Source organism: Leucopleurus acutus, assembly GCF_964270905.1.
Source record: "Leucopleurus acutus genome assembly, chromosome: 8".
Classification (NCBI taxonomy): Eukaryota; Metazoa; Chordata; class Mammalia; order Artiodactyla; family Delphinidae; genus Leucopleurus; species Leucopleurus acutus.
The window spans coordinates 32,318,474-32,342,694 of NC_139151.1; the positions used below are offsets into that span (position 1 = coordinate 32,318,474).

Genomic DNA, 24,221 nt, shown 5'->3' on the forward strand with positions numbered 1-24,221 from the left:
AGAAAAGGGAACCCTCTTGCACTGCTGGTGGGAATGTAAATTGATACAGCCACTATGGAGAACAGTATGGAGGTTCCTTAAAAAACTAAAAATAGAACTACCATACGACCCAGCAATCCCACTACTGGGCATATACCCTAAGAAAACCATAATTCAAAAAGTGTCATGTACCACAATGTTCATTGCAGCACTATTTACAATAACCAGGACATGGAATCAACCCAAGTATCCATTGACAGATGAATGGATAAAGAAGATGTGGCACATATATACAATGGAATATTACTCAGCCATAAAAAGAAACGAAATCGAGTTATTTGTAGTGAGGTGGATGGTCTTAGAGTCTGTCATACAGAGCGAAGTAAGTCAGCAAGAGAAAAACAAATACCGTATGCTAACACATATATATGGAATCTAAGAAAAAAAACAAAAAACGTCATGAAGAACCTAGGGGCAAGAAGGGAATAAAGACACAGACCTACTAGAGAATGGACTTGAGGATATGGGGAGGGGGAAGGGTAAGCTGTGACAAAGCGAGAGAGTGGCATCGACATATATACACTACCAAATGTAAAATAGATAGCTAGTGGGAAGCAGCCGCATACCACAGGGAGATCAGCTCAGTGCTTTGTGACCACCTAGAGGGGTGGGATAGGGAGGATGGGAGAGAGGGAGATGCAAGAGGGAAGAGATATGGGGACATATGCATATGTACAACTGATTCACTTTGTTATAAAGCAGAAACGAACACACCATTGTAAAGCAATTATACTCCAATAAAGATGTTAAAAAAAAAAAAGGCTTCATAGAGGTTATGTTTAAGCTTGGTCTTAAAGGAGTAATAGGTCCCAAATAAAAGGATCTTTGAGTCAAAAGGAACACTATGTTCTAAAGCACAAAGTAACAGTGACACATAGTTTAAGATTCTTGGGGCTGAAATGTGGAAAATTCAATTAGTCTGGGACATAGAATATGAATATGCATGTAAGGACACAAATGTCTTGGGAATTACATGAGAGTGTGTATATGTGCTTTTGTGGTATGAGTTCAGGTAGGAAAAAATGATACAAATATTTTTAGCCCTGAAATTAAGTACTGAAAGAACATGAGTACTGTATCTAATTTATGTTACCATAGCTAATATACATGTATATTTTCTCTACATAACTATACATATATAGCTATACACATATACTATAATTAAATATTTATGTCTATATAACAACAAAGACACAAAGGCTTCCAACTTTCAAGAAAGTTGGCTAGTAATTGAACACCTGACCTTTTAGAATAAGAAATAATAACATAATTCTAGCTAATGTGTTGAGCACTTGTAATTGCCCAGGCATTGTTCTAAACTATAGGCACTATTATCATCACCATATTTACAGATAAAGAAATTAAGGCACAGGAGACAGTAAGTAACTTGCCCAAGGGCAAAGAGCCAGTAAAGAGCAAAGCTGGGATTTAGCTCCAAACAGTCTTTAAAATCTAAAATTCTAGCTCTTACCCTCTATGTTAGTAACTTTCATTCTGATTTGACTGTGTCTCATAGAAAGATATTTTGCATTGTGAATTAGGATGTATACATAGTTTTGTGAAACATACTTACTCTTATATAATGCCCTCTGGTAGTTTCTATTCTAGAACATTCTACAATTATATTTCATTAAAAAATCCTGGTCACTACTCATTAAATCAATTTTATAATCCGCTAATGAATCATGACCAGTAGTTTAAAAAGTACTGTATTATGTTTATTCTCACCTATATGGGAATGCTAAATATGTTAAATGATAGATATGCTAAATGTTATAGTTTATAGTGAGATCATTTGGGCAGTATAAAGTTTTTATACCGTTTTGTATGCTTGGAATTGTCTTCCCCTAAACCTTATAAAGTCTCTATCTTTTTATTTTTGAACAGCTTTAAAAATATATTAAATAAATGAAAATTAACTTGGCCACATGAGTGCTGTATCAATAATTTTTCCCTTCCTTTAGCCCTGTTCATAAATCTTCTGGAGGCAAGATCTACCAATAATTTTGTACTTTCTTTATTTGTAGCATAATTATTTTTGATTGTTCTTTGTGTAGATGTTCAGTTTTGTGGATTATAGACTGATCCCAGGAACAGATGAAGGGGAAGAACCTACAACCAAGATTACTCTACCAGCAAGAATCTCAGTCAGATTCGATAGAAAAATGAAAAGCTTTACAGACAAGCAAAAGCTAAGGTACAAGTTTATGCTTAAAACTGTTCCACTCACATACATGCACTTAAATACTATTTACTAATTAATATAATAGCTGACAACCTTGGTATTTTTGCAAAAATAATATAGCTTGTAATGGCATCTCTGGCCAAATTTCTAGTCTCAATGAAAATTCTAAATATGGTAGTTTTACTACCAAAACTCAAAATAATGCTACTAATCTTTAGTAAAGTATTACATTTTTTTTTTTTGGTGGTACGCAGGCCTCTCCCGTTGTGGAGCACAGGCTCCAGACGCGCAGGCTCAGTGGCCATGGCTCACGGGCCCAGCCACTCCGCGGCATGTGGGATCTTCCCAGACCGGGGCACGGACCCGTGTCCCCTGCATTGGCAGGCGGACTCTCAACCACTGCACCACCAGGGAAGCCCAAGTATTACATATTTTAAAATTTGCAATATTCTTAATTATAAACGAGGGAAAAATCTGGAGACATTCACGGAATTATATATTCAGATGAGATCTTAGACATTAACTAGTTCAACCACTTACAGATCTAAATCACTCAGAGGTGAACTTGAATGCTTAGTGATGGGGAGCCATTACCCCACGTGGTGCCCTCCTCAGTTGTTGATGGTTTAAGCTCAAACCCTTACTTATGCTGAGCTGAAAACATCCTTGCACTTTTTACCACTTCATCTTTTTCTGTTTTCTCCTTCTTTTACATAATAAACCTTCAAACATTTGTACAGAGCTATCATGTCTCTTAGGCTTGAGCTCCTTTAATTGGTCATCAGACCGAACCCCTCCTTCCAGAGTCGTGGCTCACCCCAATTTTTTATATGCAGCCCTTAAAATATATAGCCTAAAATAATGTAGAGTATAACAGTACTTCCAAAGATCTGGTTATTATAGCCTAAAATTATATTAAGTTTTTAACATATATAGTAAACTTTTTTTTTTGGTTTAGTTTTGTGTGAATTTTTTCTTTTTTTTAAAGAACAGTTGTCAAGATGGATATCTTTCTTCTTTTGTAAAATTAAAAGAAAAAAAACCCCCAACTAAATAGATACAAGCAAAATGCAAAATGCAAAAAAAAAAACCCCCCAAAACACATTAAAATGTGTGAGTTTTGGGCTTCCCTGGTGGTGCAGTGTTTGAGAGTCCGCCTGCCGATGCAGGGGACATGGGTTCGTGCCCCGGTCCGGGAAGATCCTACATGCCGCGGAGCGGCTGGGCCCGTGATCCATGGTTGCTAAGCCTGTGCGTCCGGAGCCTGTGCTCCACAACGGGAGAGGCCATAGCAATAAGAGGCCCGCGTACCACAAAAAAAAAAAAAAAAAAAGTGTGAGTTTTATTTACCAAGAAGAGAGAAACTACAAATCACAAATTGGCAGAAAATATATGCAACACATATAACTGATGCAGAATCCTAGAGTATACAAGGAACTTATATCAATAAAGGAAACACCTTCCCGCCCCAGAATCCAAGAGCAGACATTTCACAAAAGAGGAAATGCAAATAGTGCATAAACATATGAAAAATGCTCAGTTCATTAGTAACCAGGGCAATGCAAATCGTTATAATTAGACACCATTTCTCACCCATATGATTGAAAACATTAAAAAGTCTGATTATCAGAGTTTTGGTGAGCATGTAGTAAATGGGACTTTCATATATTGCTCTGGAAAATAATTTGGCATTACCTATTGAAATACACTTAACCTACTTAAAAATACACATACTCTATGACCCAGCAACATGTTTATCAGTAGATGTGCAAAACTGTTCCCAGAAGCATTATTCATAAAAGCAAGAAACTGAAAGCAACCCAATGTCCAGTAATAGGAGAATGAAAAATTTTTGTAGAATACAGCAATTTTAATGAAATGTAATACAAAAATGAATACAAATGAAGTACAGCTAAACTAATGAATAATGGATCCAAAAAACAAATCTATTGAGAAAAGCAAATCATAGAGGTATATAGATGAAATGGCTCCATTTATATGAGTTACAAAACTAGGCAAAACTAAACAATATATTGTTTGAGATACATTTACACATGGTAAAATTATAAAGAAAAGCATAGAATAATTAACACAATTCTATATAGTGTCATTTTGTAAGATAGGAGGGGGATGCAATTAAGGAGAGGCATGTGAGATTTCAACAATACTAGTGATTTTCTATTTCTGAAACTGGGCATTGGGCACAGGGTTCTTTTATTATTAGTCTTTAACTTGTTCTTGTACATTATGTACATTATTTGTATGTAAGACATATTTCTCAATTGAGAAACTTTAAAAAGTATATTGAGTGCAAATACATGACTATAGTTATCTCTGCTAAACCAAACTTTATTAGTTTTTGTTTATCATTTCAGTTAGTAAAGACGATTTTAAATCTTCATGCCATTCTTCATTTTATTAATGACTTCCTTTGTTACTCTGTACTTTCCACAAACTGTATAGATGAATGTACTATTTTTAAAATGTGTACCACTGAAAAATCTAGTTATTCAGCATTTTAAAAATTAAATTAATTTATATTCTCCAGCTTTATTGAAATATTGACAATACAACATATTTTGTTTACAAGTTATATAATGTGATTAGTAGATACACATATATATTTCAAAATAATCACCACAATAAGGTTATCTCCATCTCCTCACAGAGAGAGTTTTTTTTTTAAACAAGCATAATAGCTAAGTAATTAAGAGAACAGATGCTAGAGAAAGAATGCCTGCATTTTAGTCCTGGCTCTGCCATTTATACTAGTTATGTGACTTACACAAGTTATTAGCCCTCTCACTGTTTCAGTTTCCTCATTTATGAAATGGGGGTAATATTATTTACTCACAGAGTTATTGAGAGAATTAAATTTGTTTCCATATGTAAAGTGCTCAGAATAGTGATTGGCACACAGTAGATGCTATCTAATTTTTACCTAAAATAATTTGCTTCAGTGTCTCTGATTACATTTCTGATTCCATGAAAACTAGATTTATTCTAAGGTAAGAACACTGGAGCTGCAATACAAAATCCTGGCTTTGTTTTGAACTACCTGTGTCATCTTGAGCTATATAATCTCACTGTTACATGTGTCAATTTCCTCATCCATAAAATATGGGAGTTAAGCTCAACTGCATCTTTGATCTTTTCTAGCAATCAAATTTTTGATTCCTTGAAGGTATTTTTAATACTTCCTAGAAAAGAAAAAAAATACATTCTTTGTGAGATCAGGTTTCGAAGTATTTGATATGCCAACATCATTTGGCTTTTTAAAACAGTGAAGTATAACCACCTATAGAAACATGTGCAAATTATAAGTATACAGGTTATGTAGACACACCCAGATTGCACAGACACCCACTGAAAAAGCTTTCCTTATAACCTGTTTCCATATACCCCCATCCATAGTTGTACCTATTCTTCAACATGATAGAAATGGAATATAATATGCATTTTAATGACTGGCTTCTTTTGCACAATATCATGGTGATTCATCCATGTTACTGTTTCTTAGCAGTGGCCGATTCATTTTTTATTACTGTATTTCTCTGAATGAATAAATTTCACTTTATATATTGTAGTGTTGAAGAACATTTGAGATCATTCTAGATTATGGCTATAAAGCTGCTAAAGTTTTAGAATTTTAGAAAGTTCTTGTACATGTCTTCTGTTTTACATATGAATGAATTTCTGACACACACACACACACACACACACACACACACACACACACACACATCTCTTGGTCTGGAATTGCCAGGTCGAAGGATATGCGTATATTCAAATTTAGTAGACATTGAGTTTCCAGGTGTTACACATCTTTGTTAATACTTAGTATTGTATTTTAAAAATTTTAGCCATTCTGATAACGTGTGTGTAGTTGTATCTAATTGTTTTAATGTGAATTTTTCTGAGGACTGAAGCTGAGATCCTTCCATGTTTATTGACCATTTGGCTATCCTCCTTTATGAGAAGCTAATTCAAATATTTTGCCTTTAAAATAAATCGGTGTGATGGTCTTTTGGATGTGTCATCTGTCTACTGTCCCCAGTTATTCAATCAAACACTAATGTGTTGCTGTGAAGGTATTTTGTAGATGTTATTAAAGTCTATAATCAGTTTGCTTTAAGTAAAGGGGATTATCCTAGATAATCTTAGTGTACCTGAGTCAATCAATTCAAAGGCCTCAGAAGCAAGATTTCTTGAGAGAATACAAAATTCTGCCTGTGAATGGCAACATTTGTCTATTCCTATGAGTTCCTGCTTTTCCTCTTGGCCTGCCCTAAAAATTTCAGACATGCCTAGATACCCTCCTCCCCCGACTCCACACACATTTATGTAAGCCAACCTATTGAACTAAATCTTAATATATCTTACTGGTTCTGTTTCTCTGGTTCAAACCTGACTGATATAATTAGGTTGTCTTTTTCTTATTGATTGTAGGAGTTCTTTATAGATTCTGGATATGAGCTCTTTGTTGGTATTATGCATTATAACTATCTTCTTTCACTCTATAGTGTGCTTTTTTAATATCTTAATGGTGTTTTGGATGAAAAAGTTTCAATCTTCTCCTTAATGGTTAGTGCTTTTATGTCTGTGTAAAAAATCCCTGCCCGTCCCAAAGTCATAAGCATATTCCCTATGTTATCTTCTAGAAGCATTTCTTTTTCACTTTCCATATTCATATATACAGTTCACTTGGAATTGATTTTTGTGTATGGTGTGAGGTAAGGGTCATTTTACTAATTCCATATAATCATTCAATTGACCCAGCACCATTTAATAAAATGACAAATATTGGGCTTCCCTGGTGGCGCAGTGGTTGAGAGTCCACCTGCCGTTGCAGGGGACACGGGTTCGTGACCCGGTCCAGGAAGATCCCACATGACGTGCAGTGGCTAGGCCCGTGAGCCATGGCCGCTGAGCCTGCACGTCCGGAGCCTGTGCTCCGCAACGGGAGAGGCCACAACAGTGAGAAACCCGTGTACTGCAAAAAAAAAAAAAAAAAAAAAAAAAAAAAAGACAAATCTTTTCTCCCTGCTATGCAGTACCATCTTTGCCAAAAATCAAGCATTCAAATATGTGGGTCTGTTTCTAGACTCTATTCTGTTCCATTGGTGTAAATATCCTGGTGCAAAAAGCATATTGTAGTCAGAGAGAAGGATGTAAATAATTACTGATTTTAGAAATAAGTTATTGATGTTGACCTGGTCCAGAGTATGACAAAAGGAATGGGTACTTGAGGCAGAATGGTAGAGAAATTCATTAGAGGTGAGAAAGGATTGAGAGAGATCAGGGCATTGGATTGTTCATTCACATCAATACTGAATCAACAGTATATTGGCAAAGACTTTTCCAATAAAGAATGACTGTGAACCAGATGCCAAAGTCCTCTTTCAGGGGAAAAATTACTTGAGAGATCAGGAGTTGGCATAGTTGAATGATTTGGGTCTCATGGAAATAGAGTTTTTACTGAGAGTTTTGCTGGAGAGTTCTGGATATGCTAATGGAGAGCATGATGCCCTCCACAATTGTCAACTCTGGGTACACTGTGAGAATAAAAGTGACCTGGCAAATAGGAGAGTAGAAAAAAAATGAATAGATGCTCACTGAACTATAATCCAGTATTAGCAAAGGGTTCATTTGAAATGTTTAATATTTAAATAGTTTTGAAAAAAAAAAGCTTGAATGACTGAACATACAAAGATGTTCAGTAATGTAATACTGAACAGATGTAATCCTGTTAGTATTAGATTTTCCAAGTATAATTACAGTATTAAGAAGTATAGACATATACAACAAAACACAGTGCTATTGGCACAAAAACAGACACATAGAACAATGGAACAGAATAGAGAGCTCAGAAATAAACCCATGCACTTATAGTCTATTAACCTACTTCAAAGGAGGCAAGAATGTACAATGGAGAAAAGACAGTCTCTTCCATAAGTGGTGCTGGGAAAACTGGACTACTACATGTTAAAGAATGAAATTAGAACATTCTCTAATACCGTATACAAAAATAAAATCAAAATGGATTAAAGACCTAAATGTAAGATTGAAAACCAAAATGGATTAAAGACCTAAATGTAAGACTGGAAACTCCTAGAAGAAAACATAGGTATAATACTCTTTGACAGAAATCATTGCAATATTTTTTTGGCTTTGTCTCCTAAAGCAAAGGAAATAAGAGCAAAAATAAACAAATGGAATCTAATTAAACTTAAAAGCTTTTGCACAGCAAAGGAAACCATCAACAAAATGAAAAGACAACCTCATGAATGGGAGAAAATACTTGTAAATGATATGACCAATAAGGGATTAATATCTAAAATATATAAATAGCTCATACAACTCAACAGCAAAAAACCCAATCAAAAAAAAAAAAAAAAAAACAAGCAGAAGACCTGCACAGATATTTTTCCAAAGAAGACATATGGATGGCCAACAGGCATATGAAAAGATGCTCAACATCACTTTAGAATTAGTAGAGAAATGCACATCAAAACCACAATGAAGTATGACCTCACACCTGTCAGAATGGCTATCACCGAAAAGTCTACAAATAACAAATGTTGGAGAGGATGTGGAGAAAAGGGAACCCTCATACACTGTTGGTGGGAATGTAAATTGCTGCAGTCACTATGGAAAACAGCATGAAGTTTCCTCAAAAAACTAAAAATAGAACTACTTTCACTCCTCGATATATGTCTGATGAAAGCGAAAACACGAATTTGAAAAGCTACTTGCACCCCAATGTTCATAGCAGCATTATTTACAATAGCCAGGATATGGAAGCAGTGCATAATGGAATATTACTCAGCCACAAAAAAGAATGAGATTCTGTCATTTGCAATAACATGAATGGACCTAGAGAGTATTATACTTAGTGAAATAAGCCAGACAGAGAAAGTCAAATACTCTGTTATCATTTATATGCGGAATCTAAAAAATAAAACAAATGAATCTATATAACAAAACAGACTCACAGATGTAGAGAACAAACTAGTGGTTTGAGGGAAGAGGGAATGGGGGAGAGGCAAGACAGGGGTATGGAATTAAGAGATACAAACTACTATGTATAAAATAGATAAGCAACAGGATATATTGTACAGCACAGGAAAATATAGCCATCATATCCAATAACTTTAAAGTATAATCAATAAAAATATTGAATCACTATGATGTACACCTGAAACTAATATATTGTAAATCAACTATACTTCAATAAAAGCAAAACAATGAACAAAAAAATAAGTATAGACATATATAACAATTTCAATATTTCTATCTCTTTAAAAACATGGCAAAAAATGTTAAAATTCATTACATTTTCCAGTGTTCATCATACAAAGACCCCTAAGAACTATTACCTACTTTGGTTAAATGTTAGAAAAATATTGGTGTTTTAGATTATATATATATATCTTTTAGCAGAGAAGGAGATCATAATTTTCATATGTTACCCTTTTATGCTTGAGCTATTGGGAAACTATATTTCCTAATATTTTTCCTGATCAGCTCAGACTCTAATACATGTTCACTTAATAATTATACTTATTACATAGTTTTAGTAGAAAAACTATGGGACTTGGAGCCATAGATATTTGAATGAAAGTACCATTTTTGCTATTTCCTAGCTCATGACCTTGGGCAATTCTATTTCCTTCTTTGCAAAATGGGGTTTTAAAAAATACTTATTTGTCAGGGTTGCTGTGAGGTTTAAATGAGACAATAATTGTAAAGCACTTAGCACTATAACTGGCACAGAGTAGGAATTCAAGAAAGGCAACCATTATAATTTATTTACCATAATTTCCTTTAAAATATCAAATCTACATGATGCTTTCATTTTCTGGAAGGAGTGTGAAAACTGAAGTTACATTGTGAAGTGGCTGGATAAAAAGAAAATGAAACCTTTTAGTGAGAGAAATAATAGTTAAAAATCTAGGTTTAGATTAAGGTCTTTGCATTTAGCTTCCCATCTGCTAATCTGGCTTGTGTCCATTCAATTCAAGAAAAGACTGGATGCCTACTAAGTGCCAGGCAGTGTTAAAACCTGGGGATAAGGTGAAGAATTATAAAAATAGTCCCTTGTCCTTAAAATCTCATGGTCTAATTGAAGAAGGCTTTAAATAGTTTAAATTTAAACTAACTACCTCATTATATCCTCTTTATATTTATTCATACCTTTGGGAGAAGAAAAGGGTTGCTTTTCTGATGTTTCCCAAGTCTTATCTATTTCTGAATAGGCAATTGATTTCTACTGGTAGGAAAATTTATGGGCCTATAGTCCATTCGCTTAGAGGAAAGTAGCTTCATGAGGCATCAACCAGCTACTAAGGGCAAAGGCATAATATAGAGAATTAATTTTCAAAAATGTTTAAAGGAATGCTATCATTTTTTCTCCATATGAAACCCTACATACATAACAGATAAAAGTAAAGTTGCCGCTCTTTTGGAAAGAGAATGAGAGGGGTAGGCACACCTATTATTAGCTTATAACAATTAAATTTAACAAACATTTTAAAGAAGAATAAAGAAAAGTATTATAATCACATTTATTCACCTATTTAGAATATTTTAAACAACATTTTTCACTGTGCTTACTTGACAGAAATTTTGACTGTAATATTGGGATAATAACAGAATGATATGGGACAAGAATAAAACTGCATTCTTTGTCTTCCCTCTTTTAAACTAACAAGAAAAGTCATGGAAAAAATGGAGGTTGGCAAAAGTTTCTAGTTTTAGTTGAGCAAAGGTTGGGTCATTCGCTTAAAAGCAATAGCTACTAGATAGACAAGGGTACAATATTAAGGGTGATAAGTTATTTCTATAAAGCTGTTATTATTTAATATTAATATCTTATAAGGTGCATATTGCCATACCTCAAGAAGAGAAAGTTCACATGAATTTAAAAACTTGTACTTTTTACCTATAAAAATATGTAAATTTATTCTTACCAGCGGCCTTTTCATTTTGACCCAGAATATTATGCTGTATTTTCCACAAGGGAACAAATTCTTCTTTAGTAGTTTTAAGAGTCACAGAGGAATGACTTTCTTCATATGTTGGACATCTTTGGGTGTAATATAATGTCCCATCTTGCTGGGCAACCATTTGATTGCCATTTGAATGATTTATTTTTGCTAAAGTTTGGCACTCAGAAGAACAATATGGTAGAGGTGGCATCGCAGTGACTAAGTCAGGACAAACATGTGAGAGTGGAAGACTACTTTCTTGATTCCACTGATTTAACTTGTGTTCTGTTGGAAGCACATGTTTTGAATTAACATAGTCACATGTACTGATGTTTTGAGAATTTTCAGGCATTACAGTTTGATACTGAGATACTTGTATATTTTTACAACTTCTAATATTTAATTGAGATTTAGGAGGAGGATGAGGCACAATTAATTTACCCTGAGCTTGTAAAAATGTGTTGGCTTTGCTCTCAGACTGTGGTCGAATAACAGCGCCTTTTCTGTTCGTATATATAAAGCCTGATTGAACTTTAGCAGATCTTGTTCTTCTAATTACTTTTGCTCCACCCTTTTGTGGATTAGTTTTCTGAGTTTTAGAACCACCACTATTTACAGGGGATTTACTTTCCTCTTCTTTTGAGTCTGGCCAGGCTTGTTTAGCAATGTTATAACCTGAAGGTATAAAGCAGTTCAAAGGCACATGGTCTATTCCAGATCCTCCTAAAGCAGTGACATTTTCAGAGATAAAATCATCCTTGGGCTTTTTCTTATCAGCAGAATTCACAGAAGCAGCAGGAATAATACTAGTAATGTTGCTGGCAGCAACACTTTTAGTTTGAATGTGGAATTGTTGAGACCACTGTTGAGTTATTCCTATTCTATTTTTCAGTGAATGATTATCTTCAACATGTTTTTCTGTATCTTCAGTTTCATCAATCCATCTCAGTTTTTTAATAATCTTTGGAATTTCTGCACTTTTCCCTTTTTCTTTTGTTAATTCAATACTATCTCTGATATCTGCTGCCTTTTGATTTCCTAACTTAAAGCTTTGGTTTGTAACCAGTGCCTTAAAATAATCATGTTCGTATTTAGATTCTTTCTTTAAAATACTTTTAAGAAACCTCACACCATTTCTCTCATGAATATTGCATTTCATTTTCTTGTGCTGACCAACTAAGTCACAATTAGAAATTATACTATACAATGATGTTGATGCTTCAGCTATTTTCTGTTTTTTATCTTTTGAGTCAGAGTTGTAAGGTATACAGCCAGCTTGAAAATTATCTGAAAATAAAGACAACTCTTCCTCATCACAGTTAGAATATCTTATCTTTTCATCTTTAATGTCTTTCATTTCCCCTAACTTATCAGAACACTGCACTGGGTCAATTTCTTTTATATGTATACTTTTTTTTGGTAAAGGCCTAGCTGATTGTGTATTCGATGGCAAAACTAAAGGTTTTGCCACAGGTACAAATGAAGTGGGAACTGAAGTAGTTCTATTTTCTTGAGTCAATTCAGAATATTTCTCTTGGTCTGAAATTGTTGCCATTTCCTGGGTTGGAGAATCTGGATTGGCCTGGGCTTTGCTGAATTTAAATGTTGGGCTCTCAGTAACTAATGGTTTCTCCCTTTTGAATGATCCAGGAGTGGTGTCAGTTGTCCTCATAGCACTAGTTTCAGAGGTCTTTTTGCTTTTTTTATCTTTTACAAATATGGGTGGACAATATACAAAGGCTACTGAATTGTTAGCAGTATTTGTGGCTCTTTCCACAGTTCTACTCAGAGCAGATGAATTTTGTTCTTCACTATTAAGACATTTACGTGAAGGTAGAACATTAGGTTTACTTAAAATATCTGAGAAAGGTGTGACAGTCTGAGTGTTTGGATCATCTAAATTTATAAGCCAATTATTTATATATTGAGTTTTAGAGAATGACAGCTTATCTTCATCAAAGCAGCTTAGATTAGTTGATTGAAGATTTGCGGATTTGAGGGAAATAGAATTCTGCTGCTGGATTGATGTAGAAGGCTCCTTATTAAGTTTTAAATATATTTCTTCACATTCCCTAGCCTCAAGACTGTCTATACTTGAGAGGGTTTCAGAATTTGTTATATGATTAACTTCATCACAAAATTTCTGAAAGAAAAAAAAGAACATTGTTTTATAGCTTAGAAAATTTTAAGTGCCAAAATTAATGATTCAACACACCATTGTTACTGAGCCCAATTCTATTTGGCATATAAAATAGAGTAGTACGACTACAAACCGTATAGGTATATAAATAATCTATATCCCTGGAGTAGTCCTCAGAGTGAAAAAGAGGGAGCCAACAAAGACTTACAATAAAGTGTGTGTGCCTTAATTTCTTCACCTTAAAGTATTGATAATTACTTAATTATCCTAGCCATAGTTATAGCTTAAAAAATAATTTTGCTATTGCTATTCCATTCAGAGAATGGAGTTTCTTGAAGATTTCATAATGGCATGTGAAATTCTGAAAAATAGTAATTTACAAATGGTATTTTTTTCCTGAAACCTTCACTGGACGTGAACGAGGCTCCTAAAGGCCCTATGACTCTAATATGAGCTTCCTATTGGTAAGGCTACATCTTTTTATAAAAGTTAATCTCATGGTCTGTATAATAGAGTTCTCAACTCTGGCTGCATATTAGAACCACATAAGAAGCTTTGTAAAAACATGCCAGGTCCTGCTGATTGAATACTTGGATGGGGTCCAGGTACTGGTGGTATTATTATTATTTTTAAATTCCCCAGGTAACTCTAATGTGGATTTAAGATTGATTTTAATGACTCGTTTTTGGAGATTTAGCACAGTAATAATTTCTATGAATTCCTTACATGTTCTTATCACTACTTCAATGAAATTTCATGGAAATTATCAGTTTTTAATAAAATTTCATGATCACTTCAAAGTATAGTCAATGTTTAAAACTATTTCTAATTTCTCACATATATAACACATGTTTAGAATGCATTAATCTGTATCACATATGTAGAAATAAATTCAAGAAGACTTTAAATTGTTAATCTAGTCAAGAAGTTAACTGGACTCAAAGAAAATTAGTTCCCTTAAAATTTTAGAAAATTTAAATATTTTGGTATTAAACAAAAATTTATTATTTTTATAGCCCCCCAAATAAACTGAGAAACCAAAGAAATCAGTTACAGATAAAATATTTTACTTTGTATAGTTCATGCTTATTGATATACTATTGTGAAATGTTTTGAAAATGATTCATAAGAGTTTGTTATTACTAGCATTTACTCCCTGCCTGTCACATCCTTCAGTACTGTGATATCTTTTTAAAGAGATGGTCACTTTACCTAACTAGAACAAATCAAAGCACAGCTTCTTCAGTGCCTGTTTTTGGAATTGAGTTATATTAATTGATAATGAGGCTCCTAAAACCTCTATGACTCTAATATGAATTTCTTTGAGATTGCATCTAATGAGATATAGAAATCTGGGTTAGAAGGTCCTTCTAGCTGTAAGTGTGATGTTCATGGCTTTAAGATTTCTCTTCGCATAGGTCTGTGATGGCTTCATTTCCCAAAGCACCTCAGAAGAAATTCATCAACTTCTGATTTCACTAAATTATACTATTTTTTCCCTCAGAAATTTTCTTATACTAAAAAATGAAACATTATGATCAGCTTCAAGTTTTGCTTGTAAGTTACTGATATAAACTGTACTAGACTTAACATGCCTTGTGTTTTAGTCTTTAAATCAACTTTATTGAGATATACTTATCTACAATAAAATGCACTCATTTAAAATGTATAGTTCGATAGGCTTTGAAAAATTATTTATCCATAACCATCATACTGAAATATTTTAGAACCTTTCCATCTGTTGAAATTTCCATCATGCTACTTTGTAGTCAATACTTACCCATTAACAACCACTAATCTGTTTTCTGTCACTATAGATCTGAGTTTTCATCTGTTATCATTTTCATTCTGCCTGAAAAATTTCTGGGAGCATTTCTTATAGTGCAGATACTGGTGGTGGTGTTCAGCTGATGTTTGTTTGAAAATGCCTATTTTGCCTTCATTTTAGAAGGACATTTAGAAGGACATTTTAGTTAGATATAGATTATAAGTTGGTCATATTTTTTTTTCTCAGAACATTAAAAATATTGTTTCACTGTCTTCTGGCTTGAAATTAGTATGGTCCATCTTATCTTTGTTCAGCTGCACGTAATACATCTTTCCCCCCCTCTAGCTTAATCTAATTTTCATGTGCTTTTATGAGGGGTGTGTGTGCACATGCACATGGGTGCACACTTATCCTTCTTGGAGTTTGTTGAGCTTCTTTGATTTGTGGATTCATAGTTTCATCAAGTTTGAAACATTTTCAGCCACTGTTTTCTTTAAAGATTCCTTCTACCCCTTGTGAGATTTAAATTAAATGTATGTTAGATTTAGATATTGTTCCTCAGGTCACTAACATTTTGTTATATATTTTTTCCGTCTTTTTTCTCCCAATGCTTCAGTTTGGATGATTTCGGTCCACTGATCTTTTTGTCCGTAATGCCTGCTCTGTTAAGTCCATCCAGTGTAATTTTAATCTCAGATAATATGTTTTCAGATCTAGAAGTTCTATTTGGTTCTTCCCAAAATTCCATTTTCATTATGTTCATTTTTCTTTAATTCCTTGAAAATATTTAAAAAGTTATTTTAAATTCTTGCCTAATAATTCTGTTATCTCTGTCATTTATGTGTCTGATTATATTGGCTAATTTTTCTCCTGGTTATGGGCCATACAGGTTTCTGCTTTTTCATATGTCTAGTAAGTTCTGATTGAGTGTTGGACGTTGTGAACATTATGCTGAATGTTTAGATGTCAATCTTCTTTAGAAAGGGTTGGTTTTTTTTTTGACAGGTAGTTGGAATACCTGTGGAATTTTTTTAGGCTTTTCCAGAGGACATGTACAGGTAAAAAGCTTATGTAATCATAGGGCTTACCTCATTTGTTTCCCTTATTTTTCGTGATCATATCTTATACTACCTGTTCTATACTGTCTAAAAATAATTGTTTCATATTATTTATTCAGAATTATAGTTGTTTATGGCAGGAAGGCACTTCATCATAGCCAGAAGTCTCCTGCTTCGCTTTTCTAGTCTTGCCATAATTGCTCAGTTATTGGATAAATTAGGCCAAGGTTATGAATTTAATCTTGATATCAGCCTACTAAGAATCTCATAACTGTGTGTAATTACTCATAAAAAATAAAGTGCATGAATATTTCAGGAAATGTAGTATGAACTCCATGCTCATTTGTGGGAAAAACCAAAGTAAATACCATATTAGAGTCAGAATAGAGACACCATTTCTAGCTAATTGTGCCATATTTTCATTAAGAACCTTATGTCCATATGTATTATAATTTTCAAGTTGCTTTTTATAGTCCAGTCTTTAATAATGTTACTTATATTACATTATACTTTCAAATAGCTTTCATGTTTTTCAGAAAATAGCATCCATAAAGCATATTTTTCTAAATATGAGAGATGGAAAAATAAGAATAAAAGCAGAGAGAAAAATGGAGTAAAAGGTTAAAAAATATTAAAAACTTATTTCATTAGTATCTGTGATGAATTTGTGCTGATTCATCCAAACACACCCTTGGCTAGTGGTATACATTTCTTTAGTGGAGAACACTGCAAAAATGGGACAGAATTATTGCTAGATATTAAAATATTAATAATGTATTTAGAGTTTCATACTTGCAAACTGCTTAGATGCTGATCTTCTAGGAGTTTCTGAGTTTCCTCCAGTTTAAGCTGGAATGCATCTTTGTTAGTAGTCAAGTTTGCCTTGCTGTTTTCCTTCATTTCTTTATCAGAATTGATTTTGGATAGATGTTTCTGATGCTTGTGATCATTTTTTGACAATGATGAAGGCAAGGAATTATCTATGACTCTGTGAACCATACATAAAAAATGTTTAGTACATTTAAATAAAGTTAGCATACATATGATATATTCATATGTATGTGTGTGTGTGTCCAGATAATCACATATAAGGATATTGGAGAAATATATAGACATATTAGAATGGGAATTTCAAGGAGTCAGCAGTAGAATAAAAGTGGATGTGAGATTACAGTGCCAATAAAGCACTCCGTCTTCATGTAGGAATATCCAATTATTCATGGCTCTGATTATTAAATCCTATTCCTCTATCTACTGTTTGGGATAGATATAGAAGTAATTCCTGTAGATGTATAGAGTTAGTCCTCAGCTCTTTAAGAGAATTCCTATCTGGATAATGATATGCTGCATACCCTTAGTTCTGAGTTGATGTCATGGATGGTAGGTATCCCTATAACCCTAATAGAGTTGGTTGAAGATTCAAGCAGATAGAAAATAAAATTTCTTGTTAGGGTAGACAGGAATTTCCATCTAACTTTACTAGTTTTGGAAGCTTGGATTTTATTGCATGGAGAAGAGTGTACATATTTATTTTCAGTTGTACCACAAATATAAGCATGGTTTTCATGCCACAGAGGGGGCTACCTTTATTTTTAGTGTGTTAAAGTGCCATCCGCAAATTATTAGTGGATGACATCATCTTCTTTTAGAATTTCACATCTTCTGGAAACTTATAGCATGTAACATTTCAATATATGTACAAAGTGAAAAGAAAAGAACAAAGGAATAATTTCTTTTTGGGGGGTGAAGTATATCAAATAGCTGACTGCTGTTGCATTAGGGGCAGTAGTGAGAACCCCAAGGGTATCTATTCCCAATTCATTGGAATTATTCCCAGTTCAATGAGGATTCAAATGTTTTGGAAGGTGACACATGGTCACATGTGACATATATCTATCTCCAATACCCATATATATCTTTATTTGGACAGACTGGAATAGTCAAAGTCAATGATTACTAGATTCCTGACTATCATTTTGTGACCACAGAGGGATCAACAAGAGCAAAAAGGTACCTAACACAAGTTCCTGAACACTGAGAATATGTTTCTCTCTCTTGCTTTTAGGTTTCCTACTCTTATACTCTTACATATTCCTTCCTCTTCAGTCACCCTTCCCAAATGAAGTATTGCTAAATCTACAAAATACCTAATAAACTAAATTTATTTACCTTTAAAGTTGTCATCTGTCAAATTTTTCTTCTCTATTTCTTTCTTCTCTACTCCACTTGCTTCTCTTCTCTTCTCTACTTTCAATTCGTGAGGAGGATTGAAGGAATGGATAGGAATAAAAGGAGATGGGGAGGTAGAAAGAGAGGAAGAGTGAAGCATGGGAAGAAGAAATCATAAAGGAAGAAGAAACAGGAGGAATTAGAGGCGGGAAATCTAAATTTGTTGGAGGCAAATACAGAGAGGGAGATGAATGCAAAGGAGAGGAAAAAAGAGGGATAAATGAAAGCGGTAAGAATGGAGAGGTAGAAGTGGAAGGTGAAGGAGAGGAAAAAACAGATGAGGAGGAAGGAAACTGTATAGAGGATGAAGAAGAGGATATGGAAGTAGAAGATGAAGACAAAGAAGAGGATGGAGAATGACAGGGAGGTGGATGGGAGAAAACTGATGTAGGTGGATGATGATCTACGAAGGCCTGGGGCAGATTTGATAATGTTATGGTTTGTGGAACAGATTGCTGGACTGACTGAAAATGATCTAAGCTAGCAGGATGTTCAGGCAATGGAGTGATAGAAGAAAGAGTGGGGATAGGTTGATGAGGGGGATAACTGGACAAACAGGAAGGCTTCAAAACAGGGAGACCTTCCAAAGGGTTTGGGGAAACAATCAGTTGAGCTGGAAGGGAATGATGAACAAGGGCCGGCATTAGAGTGGTTGGGGTAGAATGTTGTGCTGGAAGGAAATGTTTGGGTCTGAAAGTTTTGTAAAATAACTTACTCTGTGAGTCAGAATCAGGAATGACTGGTAAACCTCGGGGTGGGTGGGGTAAATGGGAATTGGGCCAGAAGGAATTGGGGCTGGTAGACGAGGGAAACTGCTAGAAAAGCTGGAAGTAACTGGGGCTGGAGGGCGAGGAAGATATTTGATTGGGTAGGACAGTAATGGGGCTGGTAAGAAGTTCTTTGGAAGAGTAGAGGGGACAGATGGACAGATAGGCAGGGTATGGGGCTGGTGGGTGGGAGAAACAGTTGGATAGCTAGGAAGAATTTGGGAATGGTGGGATAGCAATGGGGCTCTTAAAGGAGACAGCTGATTAGGTAAGAGGGGATCAGGTATGGAGACAGCTGGACAGGCAGGAATGGATCTGCACAGGTGGAAAAGCATTTGAACAGGAAGTAGAGAGACAGCCTTATTAAGATGGTTTTTTGATTTATTGGGCTGCCTCGAGGCTTTCAATTCATATTATGTTTTGTTCTGAGGGTCCATGCATGATGTTCTTCTGATCACCCAGTGTCCTCTCATGAGCTGAGAAATGTACATAGCCTACTTATTCAGGTTCCTCTTTCTCATTCCTTGCTTTTAGAGTATTTTCACCTCTCAGAAGTCTGATAGTCATACAGATAATGAATATGGGCTAGAAAATCTGGTTTAAAGTACTGGTACAAAGGGCAAAAAGAGGTCAAATAGATTACTGCTTAGCTCTGGTCAGATTTCTCAGGGTAGCCTGTGGTTCAGGATCAACTGTCTCACCACAAATACATGGATATTGGAGATAGATATCTAATAACATCATTTTAAAGTATAAAAATATGGGGAAAATATAGCTTATTTTACCCTACATCTACCAGAAGAACGGTCAAGTACATTATCTTTGTGAAAAGGATTTGGTTGTGATGGAAGGCTTTTATTTTATTAGTCATTTATTAATATTCTTATATCTCATTATTTCCTAAGTAGATTTATTTTCATATGGACATAAGTCTCTGATTTTTCTTGAGGCTTAAGCATTGAATGCCCTCCATTTTTTTCATACAACTTTTTTTCTCCTTTAGATTATCACATTACAACATCTTAAATTATTTTAATCTACAACTAATATTTTCTACATTAGAACAATCATTTGTGAGTACTGATATACCTCCCCTTCTTTGGAAGCTCCCTGTTTCTTGACATTACTTTATTCTCTAACACATTTTAGGCTTATATTGTACAGAAAATGTATTTTTAATGTGACAATAGCTTATAAGTATTTGTAGTTTAATTATATTTTCAATATATATTGAAATATTCAATAAATATTTCTATTAACCTAATACTTGATCTTTAATATTCCAAGCTGTCATATTTATAGTATAGCATTTTATAGTTTACAAAGCATTTTCACATACATGATTTAATACTGTTAGTTATCTGTGGAGAGGAGTTCAACTTTTAAATAAGTAAACAATAGTGTTCTCTCTATAAATTGTATACATTTGTTTTCCAAACACATAAAATTTATGTGTGTGTATGTATAGGTAGATATAAATATCATGAAGTCATAGTCATAATAGTATATTACAATAATAACTGAAAACTATGTATTCTAATTTAGAATGGAGATAATTTCTCATAAAACAAAGTTGATATAATGGTCCTAGCAAGATTTGGTATAATAACTATATGTTTGTTTGCTACAGGGAAATCAAAATTGTCTGACGCGTTATCTCTTCTAAGACTTTAAGGAAGTCTTAGAAGAGACATTGTTGAACAAAAAAGTCTATCTTTTCATTCATAATGCAAAAGAGCTTTTTTAATTGAAAATGTCTGATAACACAAAGGGTAATAATGCACAGAAAAAGAAATCTAATAGTGAAGAAAACCCGTATACAAAAACGCACATTACTTCTATACTAAATGATTTGGAATTTTTTATCACTCTAAATTCCCCTTGACCCTAACCCCCCATCCCCACTAATTGTCTGTCATCTTCCTTTTCAGATAAAACTTTCCACAGAGTACTCTAAAATTATACTGTGTTCACTGCCACAACTTCCATTTGTTCCTTAACTTACTGCTATCTGGCTTCTACCTCTACTGTTCCAATGTACTGCTTTTGCTAGCGATTAACTAATTGACCTAATTGCAGACCTAGACACTTCTTGACCACTATCTTTCCTGACTTTAGTTCCCTTTATTTCCATATCACCATACATTTCTGGTTATTTTCTGACTTCTCTGGTTGTTTCTTCTCAGGGTCTTTTTGAGCTCTTCTTTCTTTGCTTGGATATGCTGGAATTTTTGAGAGTTATGTCATCCTCTTCTTTGCTTATATATCCATACTCTGTGTAATCTTATTTATACTGTCTGTGTGATCTTATCTGTATCTGTATGTGAGTGAAGGGTTAACAAAATCCATCCTCTGTGGACCAATTCAACTTTGGATTAATTTTCTAACTCTGTTCCCTGGATTACTAGCAGGACTTGAACTGTGTTTCAGGCACATTGACTATGTAAAAAATGACCCTTTATTGGTAAACTCTGTACTGGGACAACTGTGAATAAATCATAGATACCTGGTAGGAAGCTATAGCTTTAGGTTTCCCTGAGTGTGGTAATTCTTATAACTGGACATATCTCTTGCATGGAAACTATTCATATAGAGCCATTATAAGAAATATTGGCTTCTGTTTGGAACATGGGATTTCTAACCCAGGGTGGCTGTCTGCTCATTGTGATGTCATCACTTGTGGGAATAGGGGCACAGCAAAGATCAGCACTTTGACTGTTTTGTGGCATGCCATGAGAAGTCCTCCTGTTGAAGAATGTTGCCTATCGACATGCAATGTTTTATGTCTTCTAATTGAGGCCAAACCTGCTCTATTGTAGTCATGGGAGTTTGATCGTTTAGCTGAACCAAGACCCCCACTGGTGGGTATTGAACCATGGCTTTAACTTCATCCATTCATTGACAGCTATCATATCTATATTCACAGCCCAGACATGTTACAAATGAGAAATTGACTCCAGAGTAGCCCATAAGTATCTCAAACTCACAGTTTATCATCATCCTTCCAGTTACTCTCTCACTTAAACCTCTTTGTACTGAATGGTCCTTATTTTGATACATGGTTTCACTATCCATTAACTGACCAAACTCCATCTCCAGAGTCATCCTTGATTCCTCCCATTCACTTTTCAGTTCTTAAAAAATTACCAAATCACATTGATTCTACCTCCTAAACAGGTCTTAAGAAGCCATTGTTTTCATTAAATAAAGTACCTTTTTATCTGATTTTCCCACTTTTAGTCTTACCTTACTCTTTCTCATTCTGGCAATATTTCTAAAATGTAAATGTTATATGCTTTCTTCAGATTTTTCAGCAATTGTTTTTAGGACAAACTCCTTAACAAGGCTCTTCATGATTTAACTCATGGTTTCCTTTCTAAACAACCTAACTGCCTACAATTTCTCACTGTACACACTAGTCAAAATGAACTACCTATGAACTTATGGTTACCAGCGGGGAAGGGTGGGGTGGAGGGATAGACTTGGGATTGACATTTATGCACTACTTTATTTAAAATAGATAACCAACAAGGACCTACTGTATAGCACAGGGAACACTGCTCAATATTCTGTAATAACCTAAATGGGAAAATAAATTGCAAAAGAATAGATACATGTATATGCATGACTGAATCACTTTGCTGTACATCTGAAACTAACACAACAATGTTAATCAACTATGCTCCAATATAAAATAAAATAAAATTAAAAACAAAAAGCCCCACAAAATGAACCACCTACTTTCAGCTCCCTTAATACAACATGTCCTTTCATACCTTCTTTCCTTTTCATGCACTACTTGTTCCCTCTTTCTGGAGTTCCCTCTTTCTGGAGTTCCCTCTCAATGTCTCTGATGAATATCTTTCTCATCTATTAAACTTCAGGTCAAGTTTATATCCTCTGAGAAGTTTTCATTATGCCAGTGATGTTTCTCTATTCAAAGTATTTATTGAATACCTCCAACGTGCATAGCACTGAGCTAAGCACCATAGGGAATATCTGCATGTGTAAGATTTAGCCATTGTTCTCTACAATACTACAATCTGGTTGGGGAGACATAAGTACACATAAAAATTGAGCAACATACACAATCAGGACTTTAAAATTTATTTCCATAGCCTTGACCTCTTGTTTCATCTTAGGTCATACTGGTTTTATACATTTCTACTTGGATATTTACTCCCTAAACTCAGAAGGCTCAAATGACGTTTAATAATATCATGCCAAACCTGTACGTTTTCATTACATTCTTTTTAATTTTTAAAGTCATCAAGTTCCCTCAATTATCAAAGACTCAAAATTTCAGGTTCTTTTGATTTTTCTGTTTTTTTCATTTTCATTATTCCACCATACACCAAAGTCATAATCTAGTCTTTCCATGAAATACCTTTTCCTTCTGTCTTTCTTTTCTATTTCAGTACCACCCTTTTAACATAGGTCCTTTTATACTCATGGCTGGATACCTCTTGATTTTCCTGCACTGTTTTATCCAAACTCCAGTTTTCTTTTTTTACTATCAAGGGACATTTTATTCTATATGAAACCTATCACATTACTCTTATTTTTTAAAATTAATTTATTTTTTGTTGATCTATAATATTGTGTTAAATTCAGGTATATGGCAACTGATTCAGTATTTTTGCAGATTATGCTCCATTACAGGTAAGATAATGGGCACAATTTCCTATGCTATACAGTATATTCTTGTTGTTTATCTATTTTATATATAGTAGTTTGTATCAGTTAATCTCATATCCCTAACTTGTCCTTCCCCCCTCTCCTCTGGCAACCACAAGTTTGTTTCTCTATCTGTGTGTCTTTATGTTTTGCATGTACATCCATATGTATTATTATTTAGATTTCACATATAGGTAATATCATACAGTATTTGTCTTTGTCTAACTTACTTCATTAAGCATTGTATCCTCTAGGTCCATCCATGTTGCTGCAAATGGCAGAATTTCATTCTTTTTTATGGCTGAGTAATATTCCACCACATATATAAAACACATCTTCTTAATCCAATCATCTGGGAACCTGGGATG

The 24,221-nt window shown here is 34.2% G+C and overlaps 1 protein-coding gene across 1 annotated transcript in view; it reads right to left on the bottom strand.

The window, feature by feature from the left end:
• CEP126 (centrosomal protein 126) overlaps nt 1–24,221 on the bottom strand; it is a gene marked incomplete at both ends in the record, with an annotated part of 179,163 nt that overhangs the window by 89,913 nt on the left and 65,029 nt on the right. The window contains 2 exons of the mRNA XM_082844103.1: nt 11,197–13,357; nt 16,973–17,168. Of these exons, the coding sequence (XP_082700229.1) occupies nt 11,197–13,357; nt 16,973–17,168 (2,357 nt within the window). The remainder of the gene's footprint in view (nt 1–11,196; nt 13,358–16,972; nt 17,169–24,221) is intronic.